The sequence below is a fragment of the Sus scrofa genome, chromosome 18 (assembly GCF_000003025.6).
Source record: "Sus scrofa isolate TJ Tabasco breed Duroc chromosome 18, Sscrofa11.1, whole genome shotgun sequence".
NCBI classification, from domain to species: Eukaryota; Metazoa; Chordata; class Mammalia; order Artiodactyla; family Suidae; genus Sus; species Sus scrofa.
The window spans coordinates 7,438,377-7,455,139 of NC_010460.4; the positions used below are offsets into that span (position 1 = coordinate 7,438,377).

Genomic DNA, 16,763 nt, shown 5'->3' on the forward strand with positions numbered 1-16,763 from the left:
GAGCAGAGGGCACGTCAGCTGGTGTCTGGTGGCTTTATAGACACTGCACAGGAGAGTATTGCTGACTTTTGACACTTGGGGCCTTGGAGCATGACCAGAGTCCACCCAGAGGGCCCTGTACCCCTTTTATGATTCCTTTGGAGGGTCCATCGGGGGGGTGTGGGCCTGGGGGGGAGGGGAGGGTCTAAGAGGCCTGTGAGTGGCCGTGGAGGACTGGGATAGTGCTGACTTCTTCCTTTATAGATTGGTCACCTCCCATGTACCTTCCCACTGACCTTGTCCTGGCTGGGGCTGCAGTGGGGTTGGAGTAAAGGGTCTCTCGGAATCCTTCACCCATGAAGCCACAGAGGCATCTTCCTACGTCTGGCTTTTCTGCCTGGAAGCCTCAGCTCTGATCCGGGCCTGTGCACCGCCATGGCCTTGGCTTGCCAAGTGGATGGGGTGAGACAGAAGCGTGCCAACCCAAGTCCCTCTTGGGCCTGTGAGGCGGGAGAAGGGTGGAGGGACAGTGGGCATTGAGACGGGCAGAAAGGTTTTTGTAAAGATTCTCCGTAGGGTTGAATCACCGTGGCCCCCCCTGTCCCCACAGCATTACAGCTTTATACAAAAACGGCCCCTCCCACAGGTCCGCCCCTCAGAGTTGGGGTCTGTGAGAAACCACCAGAGCAGCTGCTCCTTTGGGGGTGCTGGAGGGTGAGGTGGTGACATCACCAGCCCTGTGCGAGGTGGTGGGGCTCCCTCCTTGTGCCACGCCCTTTCTCTGGGACTTTCTGAGCTCCCCAGAGCTGTGTGTCTCTGCATCAGGGCCCGGTTTCCCCAGCATCCGCAGCTCTGCAAGATGCCTTCACACTAGCAGCCCCTCCTACCCCAGGCCCGCCCCGGGGCTGGTCACTCAGAGGCCACACCTTCCATCCGAGAATGAAATCCCTCGGTGCCTAGACTGTCTCTTTGGCCCCGCTCTGAACTTCCAAGATGGCCTGGAGGAGCACTGACCATGGGCCACGTGGAGGCATGGCCTTCCTAGTGGTAATAAGGTGACAGCTGAGAGCTGTGCTTCTCACCAGGTGTGAGATGAAGGCGGACCACATATGCCATCAGCTGGACCTCAGGCAGCAGAGTCCTGTGCAGAGCTGGGGGACACAGATCTGGAGAGCTAGATGAATCTAGTCTCAGGAACTTTCAAATGCAGTCGCACAATGGCCACAGGACCATGGTCAAGGTCTTCTCCCGCTTCTTCCTGAAGTACAGAAACATGTTAAGTTTTCGGTAGATATTTTGTTTTCCCGGCACAAGATGACCTTGAAATTGAACCTCCAGTTGAGTAGCCCAGCTCCCATTTCACTAGATGGCACTTCCTTTTGTTACTTTTCAAACTATGACCTAACATCTAGGAGGAAAAAAAAAAAGACAAACTTGCCTACAGAATGATGAGATGCTTAAATAGGAAAATAAATGTGGAATCAAAAGATAAGTGGCAGGAGTTCCCGTCGCAGCACAGTGGTTAATGAATCCGACTAGGAACCATGAGGTTTCGGGTTCGATCCCTGGCCTTGCTCAGTGGGTTAAGGATCCAGTGTTGCTGTGAGCTGTGGTGTAGGTTGCAGATGTGGCTTGGATCCCGCGTTGCTGTGGCTCTGGTATAGGCTGGGGGCTACAGCTCCAATTAGACCCCTGGCCTGGGAACCTCCATATGCCACGGGAGCGGCCCAAGAAATGGCAAAAAGGAAAAAAAAAAAAGGTAAGTGGCAATAAGGGGGAGACATCAGTGATTCTCACCATCAGAGATGATCTCCTTGTTGTGATAAACTCCTAGAAAGCAATAAGAAAATAATCCAGCAGCCCAATAAAAATGGCAAAAAACAGAGGTGAGGAAAAAAAATCCAAATAGTGCTTAACCATAGGAAAAAAAATCTTGCAACGATAAATGCCCTGTAAAATTGCACTGAAATGTCACTTTTCACCAGTTCGATTGACAAAATTGAATTATGGAAGATCATTCCATTGGCTAGCTTCTGGTCAAATGTGCATTTTACACATTGATTGCTGCTAGGTGTGCAAAATAATACAACTCTTAATGGGAGCAATTTGGAAATGTCTATAAAAATTACAAATGCACTTTTTTTTTTTGTCTTTTGAGAGCTGCACCTGTGGCATATGAAGGTTCCCGGGCTGGGGTCTAATGGGATCTGTAGCTGCTGGCCTACACCACAGCCGCTGCAACGCCATATCTAAGACGTGTCTGTGACCTACACCATAGCTCCTTAACCCACTGAGCAAGGCCAGTGATCGAACCCACAACCTCATGGTTCCCAGTCAGATTCGTTTCCGCTGCACCACGACAGGAACTCCTGAATGCACTTACTTTTTTATCCAGAAATCCCACCTATGGAATTTAACCTGTAATTATTCTTGCATATAATGAAAAAGAGTATATGTAAAATATTGGCATTATTTGGAATAGGTATTGATAAGTGTATTGTGATACATTCATGAAACAATATTATTCAACACTAAACACAAATGAAGATGTTTCACATCTTTGTGGAAGGCTTTTTAAGATATATTGCTAACTGGATAAAAGCAAGCTGTAGAATAACATTCCTGTAGGCTCTGTTTGTCTAACAAAGGGGGAAGATAAGAATTATGTTTTAGTTTGCTTGATGCTGATAAAGAAACACTGGAAATTTACAAAAGAGATGCATGCATAAAAAGCGATCACTTGTTAAGAATGAGCAGAGCAGATGGAAAAAGAGTGTAAGTAAAATGAACATTTCTCTGTGTCAACTTTATTGTGTTGTTTTCATTTTTGAGCCATATAGCCATATTAGCTATTTAAAATAAGCCTTAATAAAAATTTTAAAGAAAAACAACAAAATACTGCTTTAAGGAATATTTTGAAATCTGCTACTGAAAAAAAAAATACTTGTTTTATTCACAAACTCTTTTTTTCCAGAGACAATCAGTTTATAGAAGAAACTGACCTAGGGGCATCAGTTAAATCTCCAATTACCTAGGAGGCTTGTGGAAAACACACATTTCTGAGCAGTCCCCAGGATATTTTGAGTTCAGAATCTTTAGGATTGGTTTGTTAGTTAGCATTTAAATAAACACTTAAGCACAAAACTACCCTGAATCTTTCCACTTGTGCACCAGGCCTGGGACCCACTGCTGGTCCCTTGCCCCAAAAGGGCAGCTGTCAGAAAGAAGAACAGTAAAGTGCCATCTAGCGGTGACATGGGCTGGCTGCAAAGGCTCAGCTCTTAGAATTTAGGGAAAAAGGAGAGACTGTGTTTTTATCTCAGGAATAAGGACATCCCACAATACTCTACTATAGCCTGAATAAAAGGTCAAGGATTGCTTTTACCAGTCGAAAGTTGGCAAGCCCCTGTCTTTCTTCCTTTTGCACAAGGAGGTACATTTTCATCAAAGCAGCAGCTGACTTTGATCTAGTTCCGTATATTTTCCTGTCTTAGTCACCCTTTTTTGCCTGTCAGTAATTTACTCACTAAAGAAGAAGGTTTTTGTTTTTTTGCTTTTTGCTCTTAAGGCTGCACTCCAGGCATATGGAGGGTCCCAGGCTAGGGGTCCAACTGGGGCTACCGGTGCCTGCCTACGCGCCAGCCACAGCAATGCCAGATCCAACCGCGTCTGCGAACTACATCACAGCTCACAGCAACCCCAGATCCTTAACCCACTGAGCGAGGCCAGGGATCGAACCTGCAACCTCATGGTTCCAAGTCGGATTCGTTTCGCTACGCCACAATGCGAACTCCTGAAGAGTTTTCTTTTTGACCAACTAACTGGGGGATTCTTCTCAACTGGCCTTACAAAGAATAATACCACCCTGTCTTGGTTGCATAGCTACTTTTAATCCTGATGGGAAGTTTTCCAGCTTTGTCTCTCTGTCACACTGACAGTAGCCCAAGAGCCGCTGAAGCTGTATCCCCTCCAATCCCTCATCCCCATCCCGGCTGGCGCCCCTTTGCTAAAATAAGTACAGACCTTGTGCCAAGTAGAGTCATTCAACCTCTTGGACAGCAGAGGGCAGCCTTTCCTTATTTTTTTAGACCCACCTAAACCGCTGCACTCTCAGCGCGGCCACTTGAGGGGGCAAGAAGAATGTGGCTAGCGCCCAGGGCGCAACGGGTCACATGTGTGCTTTTCTCAAGGCGTGTGTTGGGATGTAGGGAGGTGATATGCCAAAAACATCTATGGGTAATTTTCGAAACCTTTAAGCACGTTAACAGACTCAAGTTAACCCCCAAATTGTCTCCTAATTCCCCCAGATGAAACTGACATCTGAAGAGGATAAATGGGTCCCCAAAGTGGCAAAGGATGAAGAGGCAGGGCTGGAACCAGCACCCAGGCTTCAGCACTTAAATTCCAGGCTCCTCAAGTACCCGATATGGCTTGTGCATGTCAGGACCATCACATGGGAGGAACAGAGGACAGGTTTCTCAGGAGCCAGAGGGGTGGAGACCCAGGGACCACTCCACAGACACATGAGGTGGTTGGGAAAGTGGAGTCCGTGGGGCCTGCTGCCTGCTGCCGGGAGGGAGCTCAAGCTGGGGGTGTGGAAGGGACTCACTAGGCTAAGGTGTTTCTCTAGGCACGGGTACCAGTGAGAGGAGGTAGTGGGTGCTGTAGACAGTGCCCTATGGGGCACACCTTAGCACTGCACTCAAGACCAGGAGGCACTGAGGCCAAGGCGGCCTCTTTGAAATGCATTTACTCCTAGAAAATAGCTCTCTTGTTCCCTGCTTATTATTTTCTGGATTCCATCTCTTTACATGCTACTGCACCAGGGTGCATGTAGCTTGAACATAGCTTGAGAGGTGCAGCACTCCGCTCCCCTGTAAGGAGAAGAGAGCCCTGACCTCAGAATGGGTGGGTGGAGGGGGGTTTCCTGAAGTGAGGGAGGGCCAGAGGAGGAGGAAACAGGCACAGACGGGACGGAGGGAACAGTCGATTTACTAGCATAATGATGGCAGAGGGCGGGGGTTTTAGCTGTTGGCAGCGATGGTCTGCTGAATCCAGTCCACATAGTTGCAGACCTTGGTGTAGACCCCAGGCCTGTTTTTCTGGGCGCAGCCATAGCCCCAGGAGACGATGCCCTGGAGCTGTCCATTGCAGGCCACGGGGCCACCAGAGTCACCCTAAGGAGGAAGAGGTGGGATGAGCTTTATAAAGAGAGAGCAAAGGGGGACTAGAGCCACATGCGGTCCGAGCCTCAGCAGACCCCGTTCCTGTCAGCTTTGTGCCTCTGCATCCTTGTCCCTGTGATGAGATGCCACACACTCGCCTCCCTCCTTTCTCCACAGGACCACGGCCCTGGGCTTTCAAATCCTGCTCCCAGGGGAGGCTGCATGTCTGGGCAGGGGTCTTGGCATGGTGGCAGGGGGGAGTCACCTGGCAGGAGTCCTTGCCTCCCTCGAGGAAGCCGGCGCAGACCATGTTACTGGTGATCTCTCCAGGGTATGAGGCTTCACACTCGGCCTGACTCAGCAGCGGGGCATCCAGGCACTGCAGCAGCTCAGGGTAGTTGACTTTGAGGAGCAGGCAGAGATCCAAGAAAGGTAACACGTGAGTCCGGCCCGGATGGGGGATGGTTAGTCAGTGCCGAACCCTGAAGGTGGCTGGAAGAGGCCACCTTCCTCCACCTGCGCCCCCCCAGTAAGGAACAAGGGACCTTCCATCACCTTGTCCTTCCATCACCTTGTCCTTCCATCACCTTGTAGCTTCTTCTCTTCCCCATCATCATACCCAACCTCAGCAAACCCCTGGACCAACCCCAGCTCTCCGTGAGCTCCCAGAAAGCTCACTGCAGACCCCTCCCTAGAGATGATCATAGCAAGGGCTGCATCTGTCCTGTCTTGCTTCTGGGGATCAACTCCCCGCCCGACCTTTTGCCACCTCTCTGGCACCCAGCACAGATCCCTGCGTGTGGTAGACACTTGGCATGAATTTGTAGACTGAAAGCAAAAGGGTCTGAGCTCAGGGCAATAGCGGTGGAGTTGGGAGGGTCCTACTCACCGCCGGAGCTCAGGGTGTTGCCCCAGCCAGAGATGAGGCACAGGGTGCCCGCAGGTGCACAGGCGCTGGGCAGGGCTAAGGTGGACACCCGGGAATTGAGGACCGCAGGTGAGGAGAGCTTGATCAGCAAGATGTCATTGTCCAGGGTCCAGCTGTTGTACTTGGGGTGGCGGATGATCTTGGCCGCATCGATAAACTGCTCGTCGCCCTCCAGGACGTCAATGTTGTTCTCTCCCAGCCTCACCTGGATGCGGCTAGTGGGGGCAGGGGAAGCACAGGGAAGGCCTTTTGTCCACGTCCCCATGCCGCCTTCTCCCTGAAGGCATCCACTTGGGATGCTCTTCCATCTGCCTCCAGCCACCTTTCTTCCCAAAGCCCCTCCTGCATTCTGCGCCAGGGGCACCAACTTCCCCATCCTCTGTAACCTCGGGAACTACACACAGTGACTTTTATCCCTCCTGCCTTATTCTGTTAAGGGCCCTCCTCCTCTATGATCCAGCCTCATGCTTCTCGAGTGTGGCCCCCAGACCTCGAGCATCAGCATCACCTGGGAACTTGTTAGCAATCCAGATGCTCAGTCCCCACCCCAGACGTACTAAATCAGACACTCTGGGGGCAGGACCCAGCAATCTGTGTTTTCACAGGCTCTCCAGGTTGTTCCGGGTGCACAGGTTCTTGAGAACCCTTGGTCTCAAGCAGTGATTCTCAGCTCTGCCCGGAGAGTGGATTTGCCAGAGGCAAGAGTGTTAAAAACTCATCAATATTCAGACCCTCTTCCTAAAAATTGAATTAAATAGGAACTAAGCAGCCGTAAAGTCTGAACATATCTTAGGTGGTTTCAACATGTAACCAGCTGGCAAAAGTTACCTGTGTGAGGTCCTTGGCTGCTTTTCCCACTGGGTGTTCCCACCCCCAAAACAGCCCCTCCTTGCTTTTATGACTTGCAGCTCTCACTGCTTGATCTCTGGATCCAGGGCATGAGATGCTTCCTATCCTGTGATTTCCCTTTGCCCATAGCTGCTTCTCTTCCCTATCATCGAACCCAGCCTCAGCAAACCCCTGGACCAACCCCAGCTCTCCATGAGGGTCCCAGGAGGTGGGCTTTACAGTTGGGGGCCCAGCACTTACCTCTTGTAGCAGTGGGCGGCGGACACCACCCACTGGTCACTGATGAGGGACCCGCCACAGAAGTGGTAGCCAGAGTTCAGGGATACCTGGTAGGGAACGGAATTTGCTGCACAGGTGTAGCCCCCGACGATCTTGTCATCGTCATCCGTGGGGAAAGCAACTGGAGTGGAGATGGGAAGGGAGAAGCCAATTCAGCAGATGGGTGGGGGGTGGGGAGCCCGGAGTTAATTAGGATTCTGGAACAAGCCCAGGGATACCAGGGAGCATCCGCAGCTTTCTCGGAGGAGGTAAATCTCCCCACTCACTCTGTGTGCCTGCAGGGCACAGAGCTGGGGACTGCAGGACTAGATTTCTGGTGGGGGCACGGGGGCAAGGACTGGAAATGTACCCACCCCCCAGTGCTCTCAATTTGATAGGGTCTGAGCGCAGTCCTCTCACCCACTGAACGCTCCTCCCTCCCCACTGCAATTGCAGCCCCAGCTTGTCAAGATGGGTTGACCTAAGCAGGAAAATTTCCTGGTGGCATAGCCCTGGCTGTAGCCAGCTTCTCCCATAGCTCAAATTTGCACCGGGAGGCCAGGGTCCCATCATGCAGGATAAAGGTAGTTATTGTTATTGGCCAATAGAAGAGTGATTTGCCATGAAGGCTGTATACCTGGGCATCTTGAAATCACCTGGGAAGCTTAACAATTCAATGCACACCCCAGGACAATCAACAGGACTCTGGCGTGAGTCATCTTTCAGTCCCCCAGGTGCCTCCCTGGCTGGGGACAGCTAGAGTGGAGCTATCCTAGAGCCAGCCCAGCCTCAGGTCCTGTCTCGGTTCACAGGCCATCTCCACCTGGTCTCCCTTCTGGGTCTCTCACAACAAAGCCCTGAAGTGGATGGAGTTGGGCAGAAGGTGAGGGAAGTAAGGCTCAGAGAACCCCAGAGCAGGAAGATAGCCTCTCCAAGCACAGGTAGGACTGGAGAGGCAGCAGGAATGGTGGAGCATGGATCTCTGACAGGACAGGGCCAGTGGGGCCTGAAGCCATGCCTGGGACTCACCCGCAGCTCCAATGCAAGCAAGGATCAGCAGTGGATTCATGGTGGCAGATGTGTGGGCCAGTGGGTGATGGAGAGCCTTTATACTTCTCGAGCGGAGGGCGGAGGGTCACCACTCCTGCCAGTACAAACACACCTGCAGCTTTCCCTTTCCGGGGTCTTGCATCAGGTCTGCTATGTTTGGCCACTCTGTGGATTCAGGACTACCGGTGATAAGGAGACTTACCTTCTGAGGACAGGGAGGAAGACTAGCTGATTCCCAGGAGGATTCTGGGATGAGGAAAACAGGGGATGCCAAGACCTCTCGTTTCACAGCTGGATCTTCTTAAGCTGAGATGAGGGTCAGGAGGAAGGAGAATGACCTGCGCCCCTAGGAACCCTCTGACCTCAAGGAGACTGACTCAGCTGACTTTAAGGAGGGACTGACATCTGGGCACTTGGCTGCTCAGTGCCTGGAGTCCCATGAAAGGAGATGCATCCTCATGATGCCATACCTGTGAGCATGAGACACTTTTCAAGTCTACAGCACTGGGCAGGAAGGTCAAATACAAAGCCTTGGGGAACCAGGATCCCAACATCCAAAGGTGATGTAATGGCAGAGGCAGTTTCTTGGGGGTTTGCAGCTGGCTCTGCTTCCTACTCAGGCTTGTGAAGGGGAGCTTTTGGAAGGAGGAGGGGCCAAAGGTGAAGTAGGTGTTGATCTGCTGCATCTGGAAGACCAATACCACATTCCTCCTCGTCCTCACTATCAAGACACTGGTCTTAACTCCTAGTGGTGGGCTCTCCTCCAACTGCCTCACGGTCACCCTAGGAAACGGCACTAAGAGTGATGAAAATTGTCCCCACCTAGGAGCTGACAGCCCGAGCTAGAAATACACACCCACCTTGGATAATAGAAAAAGCTTGAACCATGATGAATTTGGGTCCTGACCAGAGAATCAGCAGTAGGTAGAGAGACTGGCACACAATACAGGTTGAGTGTTGGGCAGTTAATAACCAAGTTGAAGTGTGTGGGGGGGAGGAACTCTGTAATTTTCTATTTTTGATGCAGTGGGACTCTTTTTCTAGGCTCAGGGCAGAGTGAATTTTCCCAGAAAGGATCTCAATTTGCAACCTGCTATGGCCATTAAGACACGGCCCCGTAATGTATTGAGGTACGGCCTGGCCAGAAGGGTATAGAGATGGAACTGGTGTCTGGGCCTGAGTCTAATGATATGAGCCAGATGGAGGAGGTTTCTTTTTTTTTTTTTTTTTTTGTCTTTTTGTCTTTTTGTTGTTGTTGTTGTTGTTGCTATTTCTTGGGCCGCTCCTGCGGCATATGGAGGTTCCCAGGCTAGGGGTCTAATCGGAGCTGTAGCTGCCGGCCTACGCCAGAGCCACAGCAACGCGGGATCCGAGCCGCGTCTGCAACCTACACCACAGCTCACGGCAACGCTGGATCGTTAACCCACTGAGCAAGGGCAGGGACCGAACCCGCAACCTCGTGGTTCCTAGTCGGATTCGTTAACCACTGCGCCACGACGGGAACTCCCTGGAGGAGGTTTCTTATGAAGAGACTTCATCCCAGCTCCTCGGAGCTCAGGGTCCATGACAAGCAGACTTGGAATGTGAATTCTCAGAAAGGTAAAAATGAGTGGATATACTGGAGATGAACAAAGTGAGAAAATTCAGAAGTCTAGTGGTAAGAGCGGAAGTAGGTTGGAGGGATGGAGTAAGTGGAAATAGAGTGAACTGGGGGAAAGGCAGGGTGGGGCCTGTGGGTGGAGGGGGACCCATGGGGTGTCTTCCGGGCCAGTGTCTGCCCAGCTGGAAGCCACTGCCCAGCTGGAAGCCAGTTTCTCCACAACAGAACACCCGCTGTTCAGAGCTCCCCCCTTTCCCCACTGTACACCCTCTAATTCCCGAGGGGCTCATATCTAGGTGGAAACACTGCTATATTCTTCCAGTGCCTGACAGCTCGTAAAGAGTTTTCCCACACAAAACTGCAGCAGTCTGCTGGTTTTCATTTATGTTGAGTTTCAAGTTTAACTTTTCGTACATATTTTCATCGTGTGGGGGGCAGAATGCCATGATTTCCATTTAAAAATGAGACTGAGGATTATGGAAAGGTTCGGACTTGCCCAAGAATACAGATGTATAAATGGCATCAAGGGTACAGGAAGACCGGGCAAGTTGGTGAAAAGTGTGGGAATCGCTGCAGATGGCAGCTGAAGGATCAAGCCAGGGGACAAACTACATCCTGACCCTTCTGGATGCTTGTCTTTCTGGCAGAAATAGAGGATTGAATTAATCTTCCACCTGGCACCTGGCCTCACCAGCCCTAACTTGCCATGGCCTTGGGCCCGTCTAAGGTCAGATCGAAGGTACGGGTGACGTACCTCTCTGTGGCCACGGGGAGCTAAGCCAGGTTGTGTAGCCTCCATAATAGGGTCTTTTTCTGAAATATCACCAAATACGCTATTTTATTTTGTCCTCTTATTGTGGGGTCCTCATAGGAAGTCCTGCCCTAGAGGATTAGAAGGAAACTTCTTGTAGATACCAGCATGCCCTGGGCAGGTATGGGGAGGTGAGCCTTGGTAGAAGGTAGGAAATTATCTTAGGAAAAGGGAGAGAATGTTTGAATTGGTGTTTGTGGCTCTGACCCTGTCTAAAAGGGAACCCCCCTGTTCTCAGGCTTTCAGTGTCTAAATCCTTAAGACTAGCCTTCTCCTGAGGCTTTCCACACCTCCTTAGAATAAACTATCACACCCCAGCACAGTATGAGAGGTTTCATCAAAGGAGTAGGAATCACCTTAGCAGGCAGAGAGAGATGGGTAGAAACTCTTGGCTCATCCTCTAGGCTCAGATGTGGAAGGTGGATTCAGATCCACCTTTGCCCAAATTCAACTTGAATAAGTCTATGCAGTGCTTGGCACTCTTCACTCTGAACTTTGGATTTCTTTGTCTATTTCTCTAAGACATTCTCCTGGTTCACATGTAGCACTTAAGCATCCGAAGCCACTGCCTTTTAATTATGATAATAGTGAAGAGTTTCTGTGAGCTTACTCTACCAAATATTGCATGGACCTTTTTTTCTCTTTATTATCCCAGCTGCCCAGGACATTGGCCATTTCAGAAGTGACAAGATGAGCTTTAGAGAGGTGAAGTAACTTTATCACGGTCATACAGCCTACGAGTTGTAGGGAGAGGATTTAAGCGTGGCAGCCTGACTTCTCTACCGAAGAACGTTTGGCTTCCCTTCCTCCTCTTTGATGCTCACACAGCCTCATGAGGTGGGCAGCAGATACCATTTTTTTCCTTTTTACTGAAGAAAAATCTAAGGCTAAGACATTATGTGCATGTTCCAGGATCACCTGGTTAAGGAATCCATAAGTGATGCCAGAACTTTTTCCTATGAACGATAAGTTCATTTCCCACCAGGTTGCTACATAGTGGAGTCTTTCTGACCTCCCATTGGTCTGGAAGGCAGAGTTGTGCCAAATTCCAAATCAATAGCTTCTTATTGAGTCCCAGGTCCCCCTGCTTCAGCTCAGGTGTTTCTCCTCAGCTCTTCCTCACTTCCCCCTTAAGCCCCGCCCCTGATTCTTAACCTAGATTGTCAAGTTCTCGGCTGTCTTTCCTCCAAACTCTCAGTTCCTTTCCTCCTCCACTATGTTTTTTCTATACTACATATTTTCCCAATGCTCAATTTCTCTTTATCCAATAAGAACTATTTTCTTGACTATCTCAGCCTGGAAATCACTGAATCTGAATAGTGAAGGAGTGATCTGTGTAATCTAGAAAAACTGAAGGGTGAGACAGAGGCTAGAGGCACAGACTGGTCATTGGCTGGTTGGCTACACAGAGTAGCTCCCCCCACCTCCTACCACCCCCGTCATGTGCCCCACCTTGAAGCAAGGAAGACACACAATTTTATGCCCGGCGGGTGGTCAGGGGGGAGTCCATTTGCATATTTTATCTGTTCTTCAGGCTGATATAGAGGTGTAAATGGGGAAACTTCTAGAACTAGATAAAACTTTTTATCTAAAGATAAAATGGTCCCCCAAAAATTAAAAATTAAAAAAAAAATAATGTAGAAGTTCCCATCATGTCTCAGTGTTAACAAACACAACTAGTATCCAAGAGGACATGGGTTTGATCCCTGGCTTTGCTCAGTGGGTTAAGGATCCAGCGTTGCTGTGACCTGTGGCGTAGGTTGCAAACCCAGCTAGGATCCTGTGTTACTGTGGCTGTGATGTAGGCTGGCAGCTGCAGCTCCAATTCAACCCATATGCCGAGGATGCAGCCCTAAAAAGACCAAAAAAAAAAAAAAGATTGGTTGCTATAACATAATGATCTCTCCGCTCACATTTTTGCCACTCCTTGTCTTGTCCCTGGGCTTATTAAGTAACTCCAGATTCTACTGAAGAATAAGCAGAAGAAAGCCAGTAAAGAGTGCAGGAGGAATACCCATGTGGGCTCTTCTTACTGGAGCAGCCATGACTTGCTCCATGATACTTAGAGTTCTATAAACAGCATGTGTAATTATTTTTCTAAATCACATTAGATCCAGATTGAGCCCTACAAGCCAAGTTCAGCGATAAGCCGGGTCAACGGAGCTTCCTCCACTTTATTTGGCTTTCAAAACTCTAGACTGAGTTCTCCATTTGGAAGGCAGCCACCTGGTCAATCCTGTGGGCTGACCTGTCCAAGAGGATCTTCAAAGGCTCCCAAGGCTCAGAATTGAGTGTTCAGTCCACACAGGCACCAATGCAGCTCCAATCTGAGGACCATCCAAGTTCAGGGCCGCTTTGTTTGAGCAGGTTCTGAGCTTGCCTCTCTAGAACCCATCATATCTATGCCCTTTCCTGGCCTGGGGTAGGGGAAGTAGAGGGGACAGGCACATGTTTTGGGGCCGCCATTCTACTTAAACAGAAAGGTGAAAGCCTTAGTTCCCTTCCCCGTTAGAACAATCTAGTTCATTTCTTTCTTCTTCTTCTTCTTTTAATCTTTTTCAGCCACACCCACGGTATATGGAAGGTCCCAGACCAGGGATCCAATCTGAGCCAGACCTGTGACCTATTCCACATCTGCAGCAATGCTGGATCCTTAACCCACTGCACCACAGTGGGAACTCCATAGTTCATTTCTTTTATTCTTTTGGCCTCGCCCGTGGCCAGCAAAAGTTCCGGAGCTAGGAATCGAACATGAGCCACCATGTGAAAATGCAGAATCCCCAAATCCTTACCTGTTAGGCCACCAGGAAACTCCTGGTTCATATTTTAATAGGCTTCCAACATGTAAATTCAAAGGCTTTTGTAGAGTTTTCCTCCAGAGAAGTCTGAATTGCTTTGGCAAATGTTTCTAAATATTCTTTTGCATCATATTTATGTACTTAATGTATTAGTTTACTAGGGCTGCCATAACAAAATACTGCAGTCCAGGTGTCTTAAACAACAGAAATCAGAGTTCCCGTTGTGGCTCAGAGATTAACAAACCAGACTAGTAACCATGAGGTTGCGGGTTCGATCCCTGGCCACCCCTAATGGGTTAAGGATCTGGCATTGCCATGAGCTGTGGTGTAGGTCGCAGACGAGGCTCGGATCCTGTGTTGCTGTGGCTGTGCTGTAGGCCAGCAGCTACAGCTCCGATTGGACCCCTAGCCTGGGAACCTCCATATGCAGCATGTGTGGCCCTAAAAAGACCAAAAAATAAAAAAATTTAAAAATAACAGAAATCTATTTTCTCACCATTCTGGAAGGTAGAAGTCCACGATGTTTCTCACCATTCTGGGAGGTAGAAGTCCACGAACATGATGATAAAAGAAATTTTCACATATTAAGGTATAGGGAAGTCATTCCGGCTTATACATGAGTTAACTTGAATTTTGTGCTAACTTAAACAGCCCATTTGTGGCCTAACATACATTGGACATCTGCTCTACTTATTAAAGAAAAGGGCTCATCAACCAGTAGTAAAGAATGTCCATGTTAAAAATAAAGATTAAATACCTCCCTTCCTGGGACGTAAACTTGGACTCCTTCGATGAAGACTCCCTTCCCAGGTGCCAAAGCCATCCTGACTCTCTGTGTACGTGCTCATCTGTTTTGGGTTTGTTTTTTTTTTTAAACTTTGAAGGAATGTACCCCTCACTTGTGTCGTGTTCTTTGTTCAGACAAGATACAGGTTATAGTCCTCAGTTTGGCTCAGGTAAAACTTGTTTTTATTCCTGTTGCAGATTGTGTATTGATTGTTCTTGTCAACAGTGTCAACAGGCTTGCTTTCTCCTGAGGCCTCTCTCCTTGGCTAGCAGATGGCTTTCTTCTCACTGTATCTTCATGTGGCTTTTCCTCATGGGCACAACCCTGGTGTCTCTCCTTGTGTGTCCCAATCCCTTCAACAAGGGCACAGACAGTTTGGACTGAAGCCCGCCCTAACGGCCTCATTGTCATGATCTCGTTTCCTCCTTTTCTTTCTTTCTTTCTTTTCTTTTTTCTTTCTTTCTTTCTTTTTTCTTTTCTTTCTTTCTTTTTTCCTTTCTTTCTTTCTTTTTTCCTTTCTTTCTTTCTTTCTTTTCTTTCTTTCTTTGCCACATGTGCTGCATATGGAGGTTCCCAGGCTAGGGGGCAAATCAGAGCTGCAGCCGCTGGCCTATGCCACAGCCACAGCAACACCAGATCCGAGCCACATCTGCAACCTACACCGCAGTTCACGGCAACACCAGATCCTTAACCCACTGAGCCAGGCCATGGATGGAACCCGAATCCTCATGGATACCAGTCAGGTTCATTAACCACCGAGCCACGAAGGGAACTCCTGTTCCTGCAGTTTTTCTAAGCTGCATGGAGAGAGCAATGAAGAGGATCCAAAGGTCTTGGATTTCATGGCGTTTATGTATATTTGTGTGGGTGTCCACACACTTGTAAGGAGGTATATCTGTGAGAGTCAGACAGTAAATTTAATCTATAAGTTTAATAAATGTAGTGGAAAAAATAACATATATATATATATATATATATACACACACACATAGAGAGAGTGTATACAGTATATAAGTTGACCCTTGAACAACAGGGAGTTTGAACTGAACCAGTCTATTTATACACATTTTTTTTCAATAAATATCCACTATCTGGGGTTGGTTGCATGCATAGATGGATACAGAGGGCCACGGATAAATTTACACATGGATTTTTGACTGTGCAGAGGGTTAATGCCCCAATCCCCATATTGTTAAGAATAAATCGTTCATATCAGACTATGGTGATTAGGTGTTATTAAAATAGGATAAAGTGATAATAGATGTGAGTGACTAGTGGCTGCGTCCACAAGTGCCATGTTAGGTAAGAAGGTCAGGAAAGCTGTCACTGGGGAGATGGTATTTGAGTTGAGACCTGAATAAAGAAGATGCCAGCCCTCTGAAGGGGCTACAGAGGGCATTCATCATTCCTTGCTGAATCTCTAATGGAAATAAATTGACACATACAACCACTGATTTTTAAATGAAATTACCCTGTTGCCTAGCATGTGAATATTTACCTTGCTATCAATTTTTATTGCATAAACTGATCTTTAAAGGATGGCCATCAATACATTGAAGTAGTCTCATAAGTTGATGCAAAGTATAATTTTTGACACGAAATAATATTTGTGAAATACTATTGGGTCAAGGGAGTAAGGTATACAAATATCAGATGATATCACTTATATGTGGAATCTAATAAAAAATAATACAAAAGAACTTATTTATAAAACAGAAACACACACAGATTTCAAAATCAAACCTTTGGGAGTTCCCATCATGGCTCAGCAGAAATGAATCTGAGTAGGATCCATGAGGACACGGGTTTGATCCCTGGCCCTCGCTCAGTGGGTTGAGGATCCGGCATTGCCATGAGCTGTGGTGTAGATCACAGACATGGCTGGAATCTGGCGTTACTGTGGCTGTGGTGTAGGCCAGTGGCTACAGCTCTGATTCAACCCTAAGCCTGTGAACCTCTATATGCCATGGGCGCAGCCCTAAAAATACAACAACAAAAAAATAAAATAAAATTTTTGGTTACTGTAGGGGAAACCATGGTGGAAGGGATAAAATTGGGAGGATGGGAATAATATACACACATGATGGTATATAAAACAGATGACCGGAGTTCCTGTCGTGGCGCAGCAGAAACGAATCCGACTAGGAACCATGAGGTTGTAGGTTCGATCCCTGAACTCCCTCCTTGGGTTAAGGATCTGGCATTGCTGTGGCTGTGGTGTAGGCCGGCAGCAACAGCTCCGATTAGACCCGTAGCCTGGGAACCTCCATATGCCACAGGTGTGGCCCTAAAAAAGACAAAAGACAAAAATAAATAAATAAATAAAATAAAATAGATGACTAACAAGGCCCTACTGTATAGCACAGGGAAATCTACCTGATATTCTGTAATAATCTACATGGAAAAAGAGAATGGGGAAGTGTGTGTGTGTGTGTGTGTGTGTGTGTGTGTGTGTGTGTGTATTCATATATCTATTCACATATATATGATTCATATATACTCATATACATATATCTGATTATATACATCTGAATTATT

The 16,763-nt window shown here is 48.2% G+C and overlaps 1 protein-coding gene and 1 gene segment (V, D, J or C); both read right to left on the reverse strand.

Annotated features, from left to right (window-relative positions):
- The window catches only part of LOC102167789, a 42,879-nt gene that overhangs the window by 7,067 nt on the left and 19,049 nt on the right, over window positions 1-16,763 (reverse strand).
- Window positions 4,951-8,249, reverse strand: PRSS2 (protease, serine 2). The gene is made up of 5 exons (NM_001206438.1): window positions 8,209-8,249; window positions 7,162-7,321; window positions 6,034-6,287; window positions 5,410-5,546; window positions 4,951-5,156 (listed from the first exon to the last, which is right to left on the reverse strand). The coding sequence occupies exons 1-5, from the start codon at window positions 8,246-8,248 to the stop codon at window positions 5,004-5,006; spliced, it is 744 nt and encodes a 247-aa protein (NP_001193367.1). The 5' UTR covers window position 8,249; the 3' UTR covers window positions 4,951-5,003.

What these genes read in the sequence shown, in the direction of transcription:
- PRSS2 (NM_001206438.1), bottom strand. Translation starts at nt 8,248, where the DNA reads ATGAATCCACTGCTGATCCTTGCTTGCATTGGAGCTGCGG. An exon ending in CAACACCCTGAGCTCCGGCG is followed by an intron (nt 5,547 to 6,033) that starts GTGAGTAGGACC and finishes TGCTCCTCAAAG; the next exon opens with TCAACTACCCTGAGCTGCTG. An exon ending in GAGGCAAGGACTCCTGCCAG is followed by an intron (nt 5,157 to 5,409) that starts GTGACTCCCCCC and finishes CTTCCTCCTTAG; the next exon opens with GGTGACTCTGGTGGCCCCGT.